The following is a 22468-nucleotide window of genomic DNA, read 5'->3' as shown; positions in this document are numbered from 1 at the left end:
GATATCATGTGTTATAAGAAAACGTTTAAAAACAATATGTTGAAATTCTTTACATGACGTCACAAAGTATATCGGTTTTTAGATATTCTAAAAATAACCGTGCGATATGCTTTTTGCCGGCCAATATGCTTTTTGCTATCCGCCGTTTTCTCTCTACCTTCGAAAATATAGTTTAACATGCGACTATCTCTAAACGAATCAAATTTGTTAAAATATACGAATTAATAATGAAACACATGATATCTGTGATCGATAATTTGACGAAAAAAATCTTCAAATACATACTAAGATGTAAAAAAAAAATAACAACTAATATGTTGTTATTGTCAAGGAGACAACTTGATGTAATATCTATAAAATTCCAACAAACCTAAATGACGATTTTGATACAAATATGCCGGGTCGGAAATTAATAATATAACAAATATAGCCTTTGTATGAGGTCAATACATGATATATCGACCCAAAGAAGTATATCGACCTCGGACTTCGTCCTCAGTCAATATACTTCTTTCAGGTCAATATATCCTTGTATCGACCTCATACAAAGGCTATATTTGTATGATATAATCTGACTTCGACCAGATCAGTCTGAGACTTTTACTCTTACTTTTAATTGCGTCGGTTTTGGTTTACATGGTTTAGAAGTAGAAAATGGCTATACTAAAACACGCTTGGTTTGACCATGGAAGTAATATTGAGACTATTCCATGGTTTGACCAATTAAGGCATCGACATTTGTATTCATATGAACGGCCGGCATGGTGGTTCAGATACCTGGCCTAAAGCCACTAACAACTAATAAAACAATATATATCTAAGAATAAAATATCATCCAATCAGTGCACGCATCCAACACCCAATAGACTTTGTGTAAAGATGTCTGTCTTTAACAGAACATGGCATTTGCTGATCTTTTCTATGCTTTATGCCCCACCTACGATAGAAGAGGAGCATTATGTTTTCTGATCTGTGAGTCCGTTCGCCGTCCGCCGTTCGTTCGTTCGTTCGTCCGTCCCGCATCAGGTTAAAGTTTTTGCCGGTCAAGGTATATTTTGACTGAAGCTGCAGTCAAGTCAACTTGAAATTTAGTACACATAATGCATTAAACATGGAAAATGATAGTACAAGTAGGGCATACGTGTAACTTGGTCTCATTCTTGTTTCCTTTTTTTCTAACTAAGTTATAAAAACAAAATGCAAAAAAAAAGGATTAAAGATCCTTATTCAAGAGCCTGAAATAAAATTTAGAATTGAAATGGGGAATGTTTCAAAGCGGAGACAACCCCCCGACCATAGAGCAGACAACAGCAGTAGGTCACCAACAGGTCTTCAATGCAGCGAGAAATTCCCGAACCCAGAGGCGTCCTTCAGCTGGCCCCTAAACAAATTATACTAATGTTGTACTAATTCAGTGATAATGAACGCCAGGCAAGGACGTAAGTCCTTGACGCCATGTACAAAACTCCAAATTGTACACAAAAAACTAAAAATAATACAAGACTAACAAAGGCAAGCTTATGTAAGAGCCAAAAAAAAATTTAAAACCCTTGATACACAAAATTTTAATCTGCTAAAAATCGAGTTACTGTGATAAAAACACTGAGGTGTCTAACCGGATAAAAAATCATTCACTATCCATATTAGACTCTAAAATTACATATCGACTGGTTTTTCACATTTCCATGTTTAAGTGAAACAGCAACGAAATAAGAATAGGAACCAGTAAAAAGAAACATGTAAACATGAACGAAAAAGAAACATTAGGATGTAGAGAAATTTTAGAAAATATACAGACAGAAGAACTACTTTCACTAACTGATACAGTTACAAAGAAACTAATTAAAGTTACTACACGATCAGGTATCACTGAAACATTGAAACAAAACTTGCAATGACCCCTCAAAAAGATAAAAAAAATATGTGAAGAAAAACGAAAGCTCTTTCTCAAAAACCCTGACTTGCATATTTTCTATTTGTTTGATAGTGTAAGGTACCAAAGAATCACGTTCCGCCCAAAACATCAAATAGTCCAAGCTGTTGGATTGACATTGCACAGGATTGGTTTTAGACAATATATATATGACAGTGATAAATCCTGATAAAATGAGGAGTTATTGCCCTTAGATGTAACTTTCTATTTTGACCATTTTTGTAATGGAAAAGAAAGATCAGTTATTGACTGATCATTAGTATATGCACATTAAAAGATCAGAATTTTTTTTCAATACTGCAGACTAGTGTTCTTTCTCTGACCTCTTGAAGTTCACAATGAAGTCACAGTGTCAGAGTAGTCTAAATAATTATGACGTCTGGCAAAGCTATTTTTTTTTCTGCCTGGTACGCCTTCCTACGCGTCCCAGAAAAAAAATTAGCCTTGCCAGATGTCATAATTATTTGGACTAAGTGTCAGAGATGCAAAAACTATTTGCCTCATTGTTCAAGACTAACTTTAGCAGTCTTTAGTCTTTAGAAGTGTCAACTTGACACTATAATCTCTCTGTAATTTGAATCACACTGGTAAATTTACGTCACTTTTGTATAAAACTCAGAGGTACATTTGTATTTATAATGTGGCACTGCAGAAAAAAATATGTAACTGAATAAATAATTAAATAATTAATTACCCAAAAAAATTAAATTAAAATTGAATAAATAATTAACCCTTATAAAACCTTAACTATCTATTTTGTGAACCTTCCAGTATCGTTAATAAAGACCCCTAGCAAATCTTGAATATCTTCTATGTGATGTTTGTAATTATCATTTTCTGTTGTTGCTAACAATACTTCAGATTCAAGTGTTAGTTTTGCTGTTATGAAGTAGAGTGCTGAGCAGAGTTTTTCTCTAGCCTCCTCATAATTTTCACAATCCAGTAGGTAATGGTCAACTGTTTCTACTTGTCCACAGCTGCATTTGTCGATGAGTGCTGGGCATATTGTTGATTTGTAAAAGTTTAAATTGCAATATCCTGTTCTTAGAATAGTAGTTATTCTATATATTTCAGTTGACGGCTTGTCTTTTGAAAGTGTATTTTTTACATTTTGTTGAAAGGCATAATATCTTCTTCCTTTATCACTGGTGTCCAATCGGTTTTGCCATTTTACCATAACACTGTCTTTTGCACCTTTTTGTATATCTTGTTTTGTAAATATTGGAATGCTTTGTATTTTTTCTGCCTCCTGTGCTGCTTTTTTAGCTAGTTGGTCTGCTAGTTCGTTACCTTGTATGTCAGCGTGTCCAGGGGTCTATTCAATGGAAACAATGATTCCTTCAGATTTAAGTGCCAATATACCAATTTTAATATCATGAATAGTTTTGCCATAATTATCTGATTTCCAATTTAAAGTTAAAATTCCAATTGCTGATTGGCTGTCTGAGAAAATTTGGATGGATTCAGTGTTTTTTCTGTTGTTTGGAATTATAAGAAAATCTATTACTAGCTTGATAGCTACTAATTCCCCTAATAAAATAGATCCTCTATTGGAAACTGGCTGGGTTAACTCCACATGTTCTGTGCTGTTTGATATTAAAATAGCTGCCCCAGCACCACATGGACCTGGATTTCCTTTGCAGGAGCCATCAGTGAAAGCTAATGTTGTGTTATTTTTAAGTTGATGTATTTTTTCCAAAATAATATTTTTTCCCTGAAATGCTTGTTCCTCTGATCTAGACTTTGAACTTCCGAGATTTTTCCAATACTCTGGTGGTGATTTTGAGGCTGTTAACCTTCGGAATTCAAATTGAGACTCTATACAGTCAGAATCAATCTCTGTTGACCTTTTCATGTCTTCAGCCTGTAATACCATTCTTCCAATTGGTGAGATTATTTTTTCAGGTTCATTTATATTTTTCCAATCTTCAAAAATTTGTTTAATAGGGATAGTGATTTTATATGATTTTATTTTTGCAATTTGTCTGATACCGGCTTCTTCTCTTTTGAGGTCCAGTGGTAGTATTCCTGTTACTACTTCTAAGGCTTCTATACTAGCTGTTGTTGGTTGGTTGAGACATAAGGCTAGTCCTTTTCTTTGAAAAGCATTTAATTTATTTATATGGGTGTTGTTGTTGATTTGCCATACACTGCTAGCATATAACATTGTAGATAGCACTATACTTTGATATATTTGTATTAAAATTTTTGTAGATACCTTTGCTATTCCTTTGATGTTTCTGATTATCCCTAAGGATTTTTGTGCTTTTTGCTCAACAGTGTCTATGTGTTTGTTGAAATTACATTTTTCATCTAAAGTAAGGCCCAAAATTTTGGGGTTTGGATTGTATTTTAATTCTTTTCCTTGTAACATTATCTTGATGTTTTCTTTTGTCATACCATTTCTGGAAAATACACAAAATTCTGTTTTTTCTATACTAAGGTTTATTCTCCATTTTGTTGACCATTCATGGATAGAGTTAATATCTTTTTGTAACTCCTTTACTAGTTCATGTTTGTCTTTGCCTGTTTTCCAGATTGTCCCATCATCAGCAAATTTACATTTGTTAGAGGAAATTTTGGCAAAAATATCAATAATAAAGATGTTGAAAAGTAAGGGGGATATTACTGATCCTTGTGGAAGCCCAATTTGAGTTTTAAACCATTGTCCCTGATGCTTGTTTATATTACATCTTGCTTCTCTATCTTTAAAAAAAATTTCTATCCACATCCAGATTTTACCTTTTATTCCATATCCATGTAGTTTTGTTAAAAGTCCTTCTCTCCAAATACTATCATAGGCTTTTTCAAGGTCAATCATTAATGGGATAGTACTTTCATCTTTATTAAATCCATTAAAGATGGTTTGAACAAATGTTAATAAAGCATTGTCGGTGGAGCGGAAATGTCGAAAACCTTCTTGTTCTTTATCTTATATAAATTTTGACTCTACATAACCTTTTAACCTTGATGTTACTATTCTCTCCATTAGTTTACCTAGTATGCTTGTTAAGCTAATTGGACGATATGATGAGGGATTATTGTAGTTTGGTTTACCAATTTTTTTGATGAACTTGACATAAATGCTTGTTTCCATGATTTTGGTAAGGAACCTTCATCCCATGATTTGTTCATTATATATAATAAAGTGCTATACAGATTATCATCCCCATTAATAAATAATAATGAAAAGTAATTATCAGGTCCTGGACAAGTTTCATTTTTTAGTCTGTAAACTGCACCAGCCAGCTCATCTTGTTCTATGGCAAAGTTAATATCAATATCATTGTTATCTTCTAAATGTTGTTCTTTATCCTCTGAGATTGAATGATATTTGTCCATAATTTCTGTATAAAATTCTGCATCAAAGGAAATGGGATTTAAGTGTTTTCCCTTGAAGAAAGTTGTCTCTAGTTGTTGACATTTCTCTTCTTCTTTAAAAGTTACATTTCCATTTTCGTCAACAAAAGGAAGTACCATGTTATTATTTTGCTTCTTTGTCATTTTTCTAAATACACTCCATTTGTCCTTGACATTAGATGCTTTTGATAGCTTTTCTGCTAGGTTGTTTCCCCATTCCTCTTGGGCCAAATCCTTTACTTTGTTGAAATTAATTTCTGCTTGTTTAAGATTTTCAAAATTATTTGGAGTACCTTTAACTTTGAATTTACGTTGTGCTTGATTAAGGCTTTTTTTACTATCTTTTACGGCGTCATCCCACCAAACCGGGTGCCTATGAGCAAAGAACTTTTTTTTCTCAATTTTTGGAATTGACTCTTCCATGCATTCCATAATTTCCTTTTCAAATCTGTTATACAAATCTTGTACCTTTTCCTCTCTATCAAATATAAAATGTTGGAATTTTTCTTTTGTTGATTCTTTCCATTTTTTCCAATCTGCTTTTTTAGCTCACCTGGCCCAAAGTGAGCTTTTCCCATCACTTGGCGTCCGGTGTCCTCCGTCGTCGTCCGTCGTCGTTAGATTTTACAAAAATCTTCTCCTCTGAAACTACTGGGCCACAATCATCATAGGGGTATCTAGTTTAAAAAATGTGTGGCGTGACCCGCCAAACCAACCAAGATGGCCGCCATGTCTAAAAATAGAACATAGGGGTAAAATGCAGTTTTTGGCTTATAACTCAAAAACCAAAGCAATTAGAGCAAATCTGACAAGGGGTATAATTGTTTATCAGGTCAAGATCTATCTGCCCTGAAATTTTCAGATGAATCAGACTACCCGTTGTTGGGTTGCTGCCCCTGAATTGGTAATTTTAAGGAAATTTTGCTGTTTTTGGTTATTATTTTGAATATTATTATAGATAGAGATAAACTGTAAACAGCAATAATGTTCAGCAAAGTAAGATTTACAAATAATTCAACATGACCGAAATGGTCAGTTGACTCCTTTAGGAGTTATTGCCCTTTATAGTCAATTTTTAACCATTTTTCGTAAATCTTAGTTATCATTTACAAAAATCTTCTCCTCTGATACTACTGGGCCAAATTAATCCAAACTTGGCAACAATCATCTTTGGGGTATTTAGTTTAAAAAATGTGTGGCGTGACCGGCCAAACCAACCAAGATGGCCGCCATGTCTAAAAATAGAACATAGGGGTAAAATGCAGTTTTTGGCTTATAACTCAAAAACCAAAGCATTTAGAGCAAATCTGACAAGGGGTAACATTGTTAATCAGGTCAAGATCTATCTGCCCTGAAATTTTCAGACAAATCTGACAACCCGTTGTTAGGTTGCTGCCCCTGAATTGGTAATTTTAAGGAAATTTTGCTGTTTTTGGTTAATATCTTGAATATTATTATAGATAGAGATAAACTGTAAACAGCAATAATGTTCAGCAAAGTAAGATTTACAAATAAGTCAACATGACCGAAATGGTCAGTTGACCCCTTTAGGAGTTATTGCCCTTTATAGTAAATTTTTAACCATTTTTCGTAGATCTTAGTAAACTTTTAGAAAAATCTTCTCCTCCTAAACTACTTGGCCAAATTTAACCAAAATTGGCCACAATCATCATTGGGGTATCTAGTTTAAAAAATGTGTCCGATGATCTGGCCAACCATCCAAAATGGCCGCCATGGCTAAAAATAGAACATATAAGTAAAATGCAGTTTTGGCTTATAACTCAAAAACCAAAGCATTTAGAGCAAATCTGACATTGGGTAAAATTGTTATTCAGGTCAAGATCTATCTACCCTGAAATTTTAGATGAATCGGAAAACCTGTTGTTAGGTTGCTGCCCTTGAATAGGTAATTTTAAGGAAATTTTGCTGTTTTTGGTTAACATCTTGAATATTATTATAGATAGAGATAAACTGTAAACAGAAATATTGTTCAGCTGAGTAAGATTTACAATTAAGTCATTATGACCAAAATGGTCAATTGACCTCCTAAGGAGTTATTGCCCTTTATAGTCAATTTTTAACAATTTTCTTAAAATTTGTAAATTTTCACTAAAGTTTTCCACTGAAACTAACTGGACGTAATTCATTACAGATACAGATAATTGTAAGCAGCAAGAATGTTTAGTAAAGTAAGATCTACAAACACATCACTATCACCAAAACACAATTTTGTCATGAATCCATCTGTGTCCTTTGTTTAATATTCACATAGACCAAGGTGAGCGACACAGGCTCTTAAGAGCCTCTAGTTTAAGTTCCAGGTTTTCTCCATTTCTTCTATTTCAACATTTTCTTCACTTTGGATGTTTAAGTATACAGCAATATGGTCAGATTGTACAGTTTCATGAGTAAGGGTTATGCAGTCTGAGACAGAATTGTATATTTCTTGTGAGACAATTACTATGTCAATTACACTTGAACTATTTCTTCTAGTATATATTGTCCATCATTTGTACATATTAAATTTGAAGTTGTCATACAGTTTTCCAATAGTTTACCATGTGAGTTTTCCTTAGGATTATTCCATTCCATACTTTTTGCGTTTAAGTCACCTAATAAAATTAGATTTTTCAATTCTTCTTTTTTACAACATTACAAAGTTCCTCCATTAATTTAGGTTTTTCTGGTGGAACATATGGGACCCAAATATTAAATGTTTTATTTGATCTATCTTTTACCTCTATACACACCATTTCTATTGAATCAAATTCATATTCAGGCTTTCTTATAGTAACAAAATTTAATGTTGGTTTGATGAAGATGGCAGATCCTCCTCCAGTTTTGTCTTTTCGTGGTGAAGAATAAACTTTCCAGTCTTTGAAATGTATTGGCGAGTTTGGTTTTTCAAAAGTTTCATTAACACATAGTATCTCAATATTGTATTTTTCTACTATGTCATGTAATCCAAATGCAGTTTTAAATGACTGAGCGTTTATAAAGAGAATTTTCATTTTGTACTTAGTCTGACCATGGAAGTATTATATTGACAATATAATACTTCCATGGTCTGACTGATTAATTCTGTTATCGTTAACACATTGGAGAAATTTTGGACACTTTGATGATGAAGGTTTATGATTTCCTGAGCAATTTGGACATTTAGAGCTTTTGATACAATGTTTTTCTGTACAATTCTCTTGTCCACAGTTATAGCATCTTCTGGGAAGTGTACATTTGACTTGGCTATGACCAAAACGATGACAGTTATAGCTGGTTCGTTTTTTTTTGGCATAGTATAGAAGACAAAAGAGATATACAAATACTGAAAAAATACATCAGGACATATAATGTGCATATAATACAAGATATTTAATTTACCAAAGGCTATGACCAAAGTTTAATCTACATTGTATATGGTATATTCTAATACAATGTAATATGACGTGCTGCTTTCGCTTTGTAAAAAAACCACTGTGATAAAATTAAGAAATAATTCATGGGGGCTTGAATATATCGTGATTTTACCATGAGTTGGCCCTTTATGACAAATATTTTACCCTGAGCCATAGCAAAGGGTAAAATATCGGCATAAAGGGACAACCCGTGGTAAAATATAGATATATTCAAGCCCACGAAGAATTATTTCGATTCTAATAGGACAAATACTGCAATTCTTTTGGATCAAAGCGCCCTAGGTGGAGGCTGATATTTGCCGTTCCCATAAATAAACGCACCATTCAAGTCGTGTAAAAGAATGGAACAAACTGAATAAGTGAATAATGTAATAACTATTTAGATAAGTTTTGGATGAATTTAATGATAATTTACTCAAATGTCTTATATGTTTAAAAAAAAAAAATGGCTTGTATCACATTTTAGCATCGTTTGTTTACTTTTTCTTGTTGGTTTCACAAGCGTGTATTTTCCCATAAAATGCTTATATTCTGACGTCGTTGTTCTATGACATCGGGTAGCTCATTCATTAAAATACATATGACGTGGGAGTACAATAGGAACAGCCCTAGCAATATATTCATATTTTACCACGGGTGTACTCAAAGCGTTTGAAGGAGGTCATGTTAGAATTCACGATATATCTATACTTAGCGCAGACTCCGTGGTGTACATAATAATGGCTGTTACAATATACTTCCCATGTAAATCCCTGTGTGTTGAAACCTATTTGCAAACCCTTTGCCGATTTTATTGTTTTTATACGACCGCAAAATTTGAAAAAAATTTCGTCGTATATTGCTATCACGTTGCGTCGTCGTCGTCGTCCGAATACTTTTAGTTTTCGCACTCTAACTTTAGTAAAAGTGAATAGAAATCTATGAAATTTTAACACAAGGTTTATGACCACAAAGGGAAGGTTGGGACTGATTTTGGGAGTTTTGATCCTAATATTTTAGGAATAAGGGGCCAAAAAGGGCCCAAATAAGCATTTTTTTGGTTTTTGCACAGTAACTTTAGTTTAAGTTTATAGAAATCTATGAAATTTTGACACAAGGTTTATGACCACAAAAGGAAGGTTTGGATTGATTTTGGGAGTTTTGGTTCTAACAGTTTAGGAATTAGGGGCCAAAAAAGGGCCAAAATAAGCATTATTCTTGGTTTTTGCACAATAACTTTAGTTTAAGTAAATAGAAATCTCTGAAATTTAAACACAAGGTTTATGACCACAAAAGGAAGGTTGGTATTGATTTGGGGAGTTGAGATCCCAACAGTTTAGGAATTTGGGGCCAAAAAGGGGCCCAAATAAACATTTTTCTTGGTTTTCACATTATAACTTTAGTACATGTATAAGTGAATAGAAATCTATGAAATTTAAGCACAAGGTTTATGACCATACAAAGAAGGTTGTTATTGATTTTGGGAGTTTTGGTCCCAACAGTTTAGGAATTTGGGGCCCAATGGGTCCAAAATTAAACTTTGTTTGATTTCATCAAAAATTGAATAATTGGGGTTCTTTGATATGCCGAATCTAACTGTGTATGTAGATTCTTAATTTTTGGTCCCGTTTTCAAATTGGTTTACATAAAGGTCCAAAGGGTCCAAACTTTAACTTTGTTTGATTTTGACAAAAATTGAATCCTTGGGGTTTGTTGATATGCTGAATCTAAAAATGTACTTAGATTTTTAATTATTGGCCCAGTTTTCAAGTTGGTCTTAATTGGGGTCTAAATTTAAACTTTGTTTGATTTCATCAAAAATTGAATAAATGGGGTTCTTTGATATTCCAAATCTAACTGTGTATGTACATGTAGATTCTTAATTTTTGGTCCAGTTTTCAAATTGGTCTACATTAAGGTCCAAAGAGTCCAAAATTAAACTAAGTTTGATTTTAACAAAAATCAAATTCTTGGGCTTCTTTGATATGCTTTATCTAAACATGTACTTTGAATTTTGATTATGGGCCCAGTTTTCAAGTTGGTCAAAATCAGGATTCAAAATTATCATATTAAGTATTGTGCAATAGCAAGAAATTTTCAATTGCACAGTATTGCACAATAGCAAGAAATATCTAATTGCACACTATTGTGCAATAGCAATTAGTTTTTTCAATTGAAGTTATCTTACTTTGTATAGAATAGTAGTTGAATCAACTTCAATCCTAGTTTTATACAATATACAATGTATTTTCATTTTTACTACCAACTGATAAATTAAAACAATCTTTACCATTCAGTGATAACAAGGACTTTTTATTACATTTTAATACTGTATGATGTATTTAAATGAGTAGTTATTGTTGCAAACTTCATTAGAAATTTGAATTGAAATCAGTACATTATAACTTTAGTATAAGTGAATAGAAATCTATGAAATTTAAAAACAAGGTTTATGACCATAAAAGGAAGGTTGGTATTGATTTCGGGAGTTTTGGTCCCAACAGTTTAGGAATTTGGGGCCCAAAGGGTCCAAAATTTAACTTTGTTTGATTTCATAAAAAAATGAATAATTGGGGTTCTTTAATATGCCAAATCTAACTGTGTATGTAGATTCTTAATTTTTGTTCCGGTTTTCGAATTAGTTTACATTAAGGTCCAAAGGGTCCAAACTTAAACTTTGTTTGATTTGTTTGACAAAAATTGAATCCTTGGGGTTCTTTGAATATGCTGAATCTAAAAATGTACTTAGATTTTTAATTATTGGCCCAGTTTTCAAGTTGGTCCAAATCGGGGTCCAAAATTAAACTTTGTTTGATTCCATCAAAAATTGAATAAATGGGGTTCTTTGATATTCCAAATCTAACTGTGTATGTAGATTCTTAATTTTTGGTCCAGTTTTCAAATTGGTCTACATTAAGGTCCAAAAGGTCCAAATCATAATGTGACATAAACATATGTTGTGTCAACTATTAAATCGCAATCCACATTTAAAGCTGTATCAAACTTAAAAGTTGTGTCCATACTTGTCCCATCTGTTCAGGGTTCTACATCTGTGGTGGTATAATGCTGCGCCCTGCTAAGCAACTGGTTAAAATTGCAAATAAAAAAAAGGCAAAATCACTTTTATTCTTATTTGGATGCATAATAAACAGAAGTAATGCACAAGACCTTGGAAAAACCAAAATAAAAATAAAATAAAATTCCGCGAAAGTCTATTAATGTTTTTTGCGCATTTAATTAGTCATTTCAAAACATGACGTCATACAAACGAAAACAAACACTAGAGTTGAAAGTTTTCTGTTACATGAACCATTGACATGTTGTTTACTATTGTATTAAAATTGATTATCAAGGTAGGTTTTGTTTGATTTTCTATTCCATTGCATTATTCGCATATTTACTAATTTCAGCAAGTCAACATGGCAGCTCCTTAGTTACAAAATGTTAAATTTGGATTTGACGATAGCTTACGAGAAAAACATGTCAATCGAGAAAAACATGTCAATCAAAATGACAATTATGGTTTTGAGAATGAAACAGATTTTTATACGACCGCAAATTTTGAAAAAATTTTCGTCATATATTGCTATCACGTTGCGTCGTCGTTGTCGTCGTCCGAATACTTTTAGTTTTTGCACTCTAACTTTAGTAAAAGTGAATAGAAATCTATGAAATTTTAACACAAGGTATATGACCATAAAAGGAAGGTTGGTATTGATTTTGGGAGTTTTGGTCCCAACATTTTAGGAATAAGGGGCCAAAAAGGGCCCAAATAAGCATTTTCTTGGTTTTTGCACTATAACTTTAGTTTAAGTTAATAGAAATCTATGAAATTTTGACACAAGGTTTATGACCACAAAAGAAAGGTTGGGATTGATTTTGGGAGTTTTGGTTTCAACAGTTTAGGAATTAGGGGCCAAAAAAGGGCCCAAATAAGCATTATTCTTGGTTTTCACACAATAACTTTGGTTTAAGTAAAAAGAAATCAATGAAATTTAAACACAATGTTTATGACCACAAAAGGAAGGTTGGTATTGATTTTGGGAGTTTAGGTCTCAACAGTTAAGGAATTAGGGGCCAAAAAGGGACCCAAATAAGCATTTTTCTTGGTTTTCGCACCATAACGTTAGTATAAGTAAATAGAAATCTATGAAATTTAAACACAAGGTTTATGACCATAAAAGGAAGGTTGGTATTGATTTTGGGAGTTTTGGTCCCAACAGTTTAGGAAAAAGGGGCCCAAAGGGTCCAAAATTTAACTTTGTTTGATTTCATCAAAATTGAATAATTGGGGTTCTTTGATATGCCGAATCAAACTGTGTATGTAGATTCTTAATTTTTGGTCCCGTTTTCAAATTGGTTTACATAAAGGTCCAAAGGGTCCAAACTTTAACAGGATCTAAAATTATTATATTAAGTATTGTGCAATAGCAAGTCTTTTCAATTGCACAGTATTGTGCAATGGCAAGAAATATCTAATTTCACAATATTGTGAAATAGCAATTTTTTTTTTTAATTAGAGTTATCTTTCTTTGTCTAGAATAGTAAGCAAGAAATATCTTATTGCAAGAATTTTTTTTAATTGGAGTTATCTTTCTTTGTCCAGAATCAACTTAAATCTTTGTTATATACAATATACAATGTATATTCACTTTTTACTACCAACTGATAAATTTAAATGATCTTTACCATTCAGTGATAACAAGCAGTTTTTTTACATCTTAATATTTTATGATGTATTTAAATAGGTATTGTTGCAAACTCCATTAGAATATTTTAATTGAGATTAGTTTTGGAATAAGGGAAAGGGGGATGTGATTAAAAAAATGGGTTCATTTTTTCTCATTTGAAATTTCATAAATAAAAAGAAAATTTCTTCAAACATTTTTTTGAGAGGATTAATATTCAACAGCATAGTGAATTGCTCTAAGAGAAAACAAAAATTTTAAGTTCATTAGAACACATTCATTCTGTGTCAGAAACCTATGCTGTGTCAACTATTCAATCACAATCCAAATTTAGAGCTGAATCCAGCTTGAATGTTGTGTCCATACTTGCCCCAACCGTTCAGAGTTCAACCTCTGCGGTCGTATAAAGCTACGCCCTGCGGAGCATCTGGTTTATGTTAGTGGTTGTTTACGAAATAATCCATGCAAGCTACGGAATTATTAGAATGTTTGAGCTTTATCTAACAGGGAGTAAAAAGAACAGTCACACACACAGCTTTAATGATTTACCACTGTTTTACTAGACAATAAATTATAAGTAACAGATTGAAGGTACATTTTTAGCATTTATTTTCAGAGGCAATATCAGCTATATTGACTTATTCTCAGTCATCATGTGAATTGTTGAAGAGGAAGAAAATCAAAAGGGATCTATTGTTTAAGTATTTGGTAGATAAAGGCATAGTTGTATCTGTCAGTTCAGACAAAAGGACAATTATTGAAAGACTGTTAAAGATATGGGGAACCAAAAATATATCAGCTTTAATGACGGTAATTGTTTATATAATAATATAGAATATTTTGAAAGTTTGATATTATGAACCAAGACTATTAATAGATGTTAGACATGTAAAAAGATTTGATTTAAGTGCCAATGACACAACTCTCCACCACAATTTGTTAAAGTAAACCATTATACAATGTGCTAAACTTGCATATATCAGATGAAGCTAAACTAATACTAATTTGACAGCTTTCGTAGTTTATTGATAAATAATGAAATTAAAAAAAAACCAAATGCATGACTTTATATACAGTAAAACTGAAATGCATGGTAATACCAAGTAAAGTACAATAATTTTAAAGGACACAATACCGCTATATATGTAATATATATAATTCATCATGTTCATGGTTAACATTTTTAACCTGTTATTCAAATTTAAACACTTTGGAATGATTTAACCAAGCACAAAAATGAGTAAGTGCTGAGATAAAATTTCAATTTGATTGTTTTGACATCTACTTTTAATAGTTTAAATTCTGTTTCTTTTTATTTCAGCATTACGACGAAGATATGCCATCAAGCTCATCATGTGAGAATTTTTCTGAACCTAAAAAAAATCAAGTTATGATACCACAAGTAAACAGTACAGAATTGACTCCTTCACCAGGGGCAAGTAACTATAGCAATGCTTGTGAGTCTGCAAGTTCAAATGCAAATGACCTCCAGCTTTTAGGAGAAACCTTTGCCAGATGGTTCTATAAAGTTTTAAACTCTCAAAACCCTCATATGGGGATTAGTGCAGAAGAATTTGGTCCATGTCATTTCTGGGATGAAGCAAAGTTAATGTTATTAATAGTAACAGATGATCAGTCAACAAAAGATGAATTGACAGGATCACAATTAGTTTCCGATAGACTCCTTGTGTTTACTAAAAGTGAATATTTGTTATTTAATCCAAATATAAGCCGTGATGGAGTATTTGTTAAGTCTGAGCGCCATGGAATGGTAGTTGTGCTAGTATGTGGAACAATTCATAGACAAAATCAACATTTAGGTGTGTTTGATCAAATGTTTGGATTGGTGAAAGATCCTAGATTCAATGACAATTATAAAATAAAGCTGACTAAATTAAAACTTCATAACATCAATGTTGATCATGTACCTGCACTTAAAGATAGACCTGAAAGTGAAATTAAAGATTTGATAGCAGTATAATATTACATGTAATGAATGTCAATTTATAAATGAATTTTGTGGTATAAAAGAAGAATGTTCAAAACTTTGCAGACATATTAAAAGAAAAGTGACTATTTGTGTTAAGTATATAATGCATGCCAAAAAGATTGAAAATAATAATGCAGAGCCTTTAAATTTTATTCAAAAGTCCATAATTCTGTTTTATAGAATATTGTGAATAAACTTAAGCATTTTCTTTTTTGTTAATTATTGCAACTGCTTTTTTTGTATTAACTATAGCCTTTGCATTTTCTGAATGTATCAGTTTTGAAATGACCTGATTACATATGCATATTCATGATAGTTGATTTTTCATAATACAGGTAAATGTATATAATTATATGCAATGTACATCATTCATGTTAAGATATTGTCATATATGTAGATCAGCTTCTTAAAGCCTCAGTATTGTTTTGCCAATACTGTCAACGATTTTTGCTAGATAATATTTATTATTTCCTGAATTCAAAGTGTAACAATATTTTCCTTTTAGTTTAAAAATTTCATGTACCCTTTTTTCAAAATTAATTTATTTTGAACAGATATATCATGTTATGGAGGGGTAATTGCGAAAAATACCAGTCAAGGGACTGAAATTTTCCGAGCCGCCAGGCTAGGGAAATTCTGTCCCAAGACTGGTATTTTTGGCAAATACCCCTCCCTAACATGATATATCTGTTTAATTACACCGAATAGATTTGGATTGAAACTCTCTGTACATGTGCAGATAAATATTATTAAGCTGAAATTCATAAACATGTTTATGCATAATTTTGAGTATAAGTGGATATTATCATAGAACTGCGGGAATTATACATGTACTAATACGTGTTAGCTCGCTTTCATTATGTTACGTCATATCCGAAATCTTTTGGGGGGAAGATGCTCGCAAGGGTAAAAAAAGGAATATCCAAAATGGCAAATACCATGGTATTTGAGGCAAATTCACCAGCAGTGGTGAAAAACTGGCAAATTCATTTGAAATGAGGAAAACATATTGGAATATGCGAAAAATACACTGGCTATCAACCAATCAAAATCTTGCTTTCTTATATAAGGTGCAATTAGGTAACATGTTCAATGATGTATACGAGATGAATAAATCTCAGAGGTGTTTGATCCAATTTCACAATTTTTTTGTTTGCTGATTTTTTGTGTATTTGAGTAAATTGTTAATGAGACAGCACCCAAATGACTAAAAAAAAAAAAAAAGATGTACTACATGGTCATCATACTATCTTCAACAGTAGGTAAAAGTATTTGTAATATGCGAAGCTTTAGAAAAATATTTGGTTATTTTTATCAGAGAAAAACTTTGATCTGCCATTAACACCAAATTATATAAGGACAAAAATCATAAAGATATAAAATTAAAGACATCCTTAAATTTAGAAAAGACATCCTTAAATTTAGAAAAGACCAAATTCAACATGTGACAGGGTTCAATTTTAAATGAAAGAAGCACACAGAACATCTGAAGAACACACATAAAAAATCAGTTCAGAAATACAAATTTATAAAAGTTATAAAAGACAACAAAACATTAATAATGTATGAATGTACAATTTATCAATATAAAAAATACCTTCTGAAAGAAAGCTAGCATTTGCATAAAATGCTGATATAAGAGGAAATCAGAAATCCAAGGGTGAAAATGCTTGCTTCTCCTGGTGTGGTAGGCCATGCCAATCTCTATAGGTAAGTGGTGTAAATATTCTTTGTTGCATGTAGCAAAACATTAAAAAATATTAATGGCAGATAGATAATTTTACAAACAACCATTTATAGCAGCATTTTTAACAGATAAAACTAAAGATGATAATATAAAACTATAATAGTAAATATATTCAAAGCAAGAACATTTCACAGAGAATTTGATGTTTAGATAAACATTGTATCATATATAATATATGCATGCTATTCTCTATAAGCCATCCACTGGCGCACACAAAAAACCTGCTGATTAATAAGTTATAAGAAGGGATACCTGTATTTGTATAATGAAGTTTAAGTAATTTGATTATCTCCCCTTTTACATGTTTGACTATTAATTTAAGTTTCATTATGTATAACAAAACCAAGAAGTTGAGATGAAATGTACTGTGTGACAAAGTTTACTGAATCATAAGAAGCTGAATACAATCAAAGCATACTAATTGTCAAAAATATATGAAAGGGTTTTGGAAATGAATGTATAATTCTCTCTCCTATTTTTATTATTTTTAGCTCACCTGGCCCCAAGGGCCAAGTGAGCTTTTCTCATCACTTGGCGTCCAGCGTCCTTCAGCGTCCGTCGTCTGGCGTCTGTCGTTGTTAACTTTTACAAAAATCTTCTCCTCTGAAACTGCTGGACCAAATTAAACCAAACTTGGCCATAATCATTATTAGGGTATCTAGTTATAAATTTGTGTCTGTTGACCCGCCCAACCTTCCAAGATGGCCGCCATGGCTAAAAATAGAACATAGGGGTAAAATGCAGTTTTTGGCTTATAACTCAAAAACCAAAGCATTTACAGCAAATCTGACATGGGTAAAATTGTTCATCAGGTTAAGATCTATCTGCCCTGAAATTTTCAGATGAATCGGACAACCCGTTGTTGGGTTGCTGCCCCTGAATTGGTAATTTTAAGGAAATTTTGCTGTTTTTATACGACCGCAAAATTTGAAAAAAAATTTGTCGTATATTGCTATCATGTTGGCGTCGTCGTCTGTGTCGTCGTCGTCCGAATACTTTTAGTTTTCGCACTCTAACTTTAGTAAAAGTGAATAGAAATCTATGAAATTTTAACACAAGGTTTATGACCACAAAAGGAAGGTTGGAATTGATTTTGGGAGTTTTGATCCCAACATTTTAGGAATTAGGGGCCAAAAAGGGCCCAAATAAGCATTTTCTTGGTTTTCGCACAGTAACTTTAGTTTAAGTAAATAGAAATCTATGAAATTTTGACACAAGGTCTATGACCACAAAAGGAAGGTTGGGATTGATTTTGGGAGTTTTGGTTCTAACAGTTTAGGAATTAGGGGCCAAAAAAGGGCCAAAATAAGCATTATTCTTGGTTTTTGCACAATAACTTTAGTTTTAGTAAATAGAAATCTATGAAATTTAAACATAAGGTTTATGACCACAAAAGAAAGGTTGGTATTGATTTTGGGAATTGAGATCCCAACAGTTTAGGAATCGGGGCCAAAAAGGGGCCAAAATAAACATTTCATTTGGTCTTCACATTATAACTTTAGTATAAGTGAATAGAAATCTATGAAATTTAAACACAAGGTTTATGACCAAAAAAAGAAGGTTGTTATTGATTTTGGGAGTTTTGGTACCAACAGTTTAGGAATTTGGGGCCCAAAGGGTCCAAAATTAAACTTTGTTTTATTTCATCAATAATTGAATAATTGGGGTTCTTTGATATGCCAAATCTAACTGTGTATGTAGATTCCTAATTTTTGGCCCCGTTTTCAAATTGGTTTACATTAAGGTCCAAAGGGTCCAAACTTAAACTTTGTTTGATTTTGACAAAAAAATGAATCCTTGGGGTTTGTTGATATGCTGAATCTAAAAATGTACTTATGTTTTTAATTATTGGCCCAGTTTTCAAGTTGGTCCAAATTGGGGTCCAAAATTAAACTTCGTTTGATTTCATCAAAAATTGAATAAATGGGGTTCTTTGATATTCCAAATCTAACTGTGTATATAGATTCATAATTTTTGGTCCAGTTTTCAAATTGGTCTACATTAAGGTCCAAAGGGTCCAAAATTAAACTAAGTTTGATTTTAACAAAAATTAAATTCTTTGGCTTCTTTGATATGCTTTATCTAAACATGTACTTTGATTTTTGATTATGGGCCCAGTTTTCAAGTTGGTCAAAATCAGGATTCAAAATTATCATATTAAGTATTGTGCAATAGCAAGAAATTTTCAATTGCACAGTATTGCACAATAGCAAGAAATATCTAATTGCACAATACTGTGAAATAGCAATTATTTTTTTCAATTGGAGTTATCTTTCTTTGTATAGAATAGTAGTTGAATCAGCTTTAATCATAGTTTTATACAATATACAATGTATTTTCATTTTTACTACCAACTAATAAATTAAAACAATCTTTACCATTCAGTGATAACAAGCACTTTTTATTACATTTTAATATTGTATGATGTATTTAAATCAGCAGTTATTGTTGCAAACTTCATTAGAAATTTGAATTGAAATCAGTACATTATAACTTTAGTATAAGTGAATAGAAATCTATGAAATTTAAACACAAGGGTTATGACCATAAAAGGAAGGTTGGTATTGATTTTGGGAGTTTTTGTCCCAACAGTTTAGGAATTTGGGGCCCAAAGGGTCCAAAATTAAACTTTGTTTGATTTCATCAAAAATGAATAATTGGGGTTCTTTGATATGCCAAATCTAACTGTGTATGTAGATTCTTAATTTTTGGTCCCGTTTTGTAATTGGTTTACATTAAGGTCCAAAGGGTCCAAACTTAAACTTTGTTTGATTTTGACAAAAATTGAATCCTTGGGGTTCTTTAATATGCTGAATCTAAAAATGAACTTAGATTTTTAATTATTGGCCCAGTTTTCAAGTTGGTCCAAATCAGGGTCCAAAATTAAACTTTGTATGATTTCATCAAAAATTGAATAAATGGGGTTCTTTGATATTCCAAATCTAACTGTGTATATAAATTCTTAATTTTTGGTCCAGTTTTCAAATTGGTCTACATTAAGGTCCAAAGGGTCCAAAATTAAACTAAGTTTGATTTTAACAAAAATTAAATTCTTTGGCTTCTTTGATATGCTTTATCTAAACATGTACTTTGATTTTTGATTATGGACCCAGTTTTCAAGTTGGTCCAAATCAGGATTCAAAATTATCATATTAAGTATTGTGCAATAGCAAGAAATTTTCAATTGCACAGTATTGCACAATAGCAAGAAATATCTAATTGCACAATACTGTGAAATAGCAATTAATTTTTTCAATTGGAGTTATCTTTCTTTGTATAGAATAGTAGTTGAATCAACTTTAATCATAGTTTTATACAATATACAATGTATTTTCATTTTTACTACCAACTAATAAATTAAAACAATCTTTACCATTCAGTGATAACAAGCACTTTTTATTACATTTTAATATTGTATGATATATTTAAATCAGCAGTTATTGTTGCAAACTTAAGAAATTTGAATTGAAATCAGTACATTATAACTTTAGTATAAGTGAATAGAAATCTATGAAATTTAAACACAAGGTTCATATGACCATAAAAGGAAGGTTGGTATTGATTTTGGGAGTTTTTGTCCCAACAGTTTAGGAATTTGGGGCCCAAAGGGTCCAAAATTAAACTTTGTTTGATTTCATCAAAAATGAATAATTGGGGTTATTTGATATGCCAAATCTAACTGTGTATGTAGATTCTTAATTTTTGATCCCGTTTTGTAATTGGTTTACATTAAGGTCCAAAGGGTCCAAACTTAAACTTTGTTGTATTTTGACAAAAATTTCAATCCTTGGGGTTCTTTAATATGCTGAATCTAAAAATGAAAATAGATTTTTAATTATTGGCCCAGTTTTCAAGTTGGTCCAAATCGGTGTCCAAAATTAAACTTTGTTTGATTTCATCAAAAATTGAATAAATGGGGTTCTTTGATATTCCAAATCTAATTAACTGTGTTTGTAGATTCTTAATTTTTGGTCCAGTTTTCAAATTGGTCTACATTAAGGTCCAAATCATAATGTGACATAAACCTATGTTGTTTCAACTATTTAATCACAATCCACATTTAAAGCTGTATCAAACTTAAAAGTTGTGTCCATACTTGTCCCATCTGTTCAGGGTTCTACATCTGCGGTCGTATAATGCTGGGCCCTGCGAAGCAACTGGTTGGTTATTATCTTGAATATTATTATAGAAAGAGATAAACTGTAAACAGCAATAATGTTCAGCAAAGTAAGATTAACAAATAAGTCAGCATGACCGAAATGGTCAGTTGACCCGTTTAGGAGTTATTGCCCTTTATAGTCAATTTTTAACCATTTTTCGTAAATCTTAGTAATCTTTTACAAAAATCTTCTCCTCTGAAACAACTGGGCCAAATTAAACCAAACTTTGCCACAACTATCATTGGGGTATCTAGTTTAAAAAATGTGTGGCGTGACCCACCCACCCAACCAAGATGGCCGCCACAGCTAAAAATAGAACATAAGGGTAAAATGCAGTTTTTGGCTTATTACTCAAAAACTCAAGCATTTAGAGCAAATCTGATGATGTCAAATTGTTCATCAAGTCAACATCTATCTGCCCTGAAATTTTCAGATGAATCGGACAACCCGTTGTTGGGTTGCTGCCCCTGAATTGGTAATTTTAAGGAAATTTTGCTGATTTTGGTTATTATCTTGAATATTATTATAGATAGAGATAAAGTGAAAACAGCAATAATGTTCAGCAAAGTAAGATTTACAAATAAATCAACATGACGGAAATGGTCAGTTGACCCGTTTAGGAATTATTGCCCTTTATAGTCAATTTTTAAGCATTTTTCTTCAATCTTGGTAATCTTTTACAAAAATCTTCTCCTCTGAAACAATTGGGCCAAATTTAACCAAACTTGGCCACAACTATCATTTGTGTATCTAGATTAAAAAATGTGTGGCGTGACCCAGCCAACCAACCAAGATGGCTGCCACAGCTTAAAATAGAACATAGGGGTAAAATGCAGTTTTTGGCTTATAACTCAAAAACCAAAGCATTTAGAGCAAATCTGACACTGTGTTAAATTGTTCATCAGGTAAAGATCTATCTGCCCTGAAATTTTCAGATGAATCTGACAACCCATTGTTGGGTTGCTGCCCCTGAATTGGTAATTATAAGGAAATTTTGCTGTTTTTGGTTATTATCTTGAATATTATTATAGATAGAGATAAACTGTAAACAGCAATAATGTTCAGCAAAGTAAGATTTACGAATAAGTCAACATGACCGAAATGGTCAGTTGACCCATTTAGGAGTTATTGTCCTTTATAGTAAATTTTTAACTATTTTTCGTAAATCTTAGTAATGTTTTACAAAAATCTTCTCCTC

General features: G+C 32.0%; 1 protein-coding gene across 1 annotated transcript; it reads left to right on the top strand.

Annotated features, from left to right (window-relative positions):
• Positions 1-1689: 1689 nt before the first annotated feature.
• On the top strand, positions 1690-15571 carry LOC134716253 (uncharacterized protein C3orf38 homolog). The gene is made up of 3 exons (XM_063579130.1): positions 1690-1863; positions 13990-14183; positions 14695-15571. The coding sequence occupies exons 1-3, from the start codon at positions 1746-1748 to the stop codon at positions 15352-15354; spliced, it is 972 nt and encodes a 323-aa protein (XP_063435200.1). The 5' UTR covers positions 1690-1745; the 3' UTR covers positions 15355-15571.
• The last annotated feature ends 6897 nt before the right edge of the window (positions 15572-22468 follow it).

This window comes from Mytilus trossulus, chromosome 4, assembly GCF_036588685.1.
Source record: "Mytilus trossulus isolate FHL-02 chromosome 4, PNRI_Mtr1.1.1.hap1, whole genome shotgun sequence".
Classification (NCBI taxonomy): Eukaryota; Metazoa; Mollusca; class Bivalvia; order Mytilida; family Mytilidae; genus Mytilus; species Mytilus trossulus.
The sequence above is the reverse complement of the archived record's forward strand: the minus strand, read 5'-3'. Positions and strand labels throughout refer to the sequence as shown.

Excerpts from the sequence above, each read along its gene's own strand:
- LOC134716253 (XM_063579130.1), top strand. The coding sequence starts at position 1,746 with ATGAACGAAAAAGAAACATTAGGATGTAGAGAAATTTTAGAAAATATA. Across the intron at positions 1,864-13,989 it reads TAAAGTTACTACACGATCAG|AGGCAATATCAGCTATATTG; the intron begins GTATCACTGAAA and ends ATTTATTTTCAG. Across the intron at positions 14,184-14,694 it reads ATATATCAGCTTTAATGACG|CATTACGACGAAGATATGCC; the intron begins GTAATTGTTTAT and ends TTTTTATTTCAG.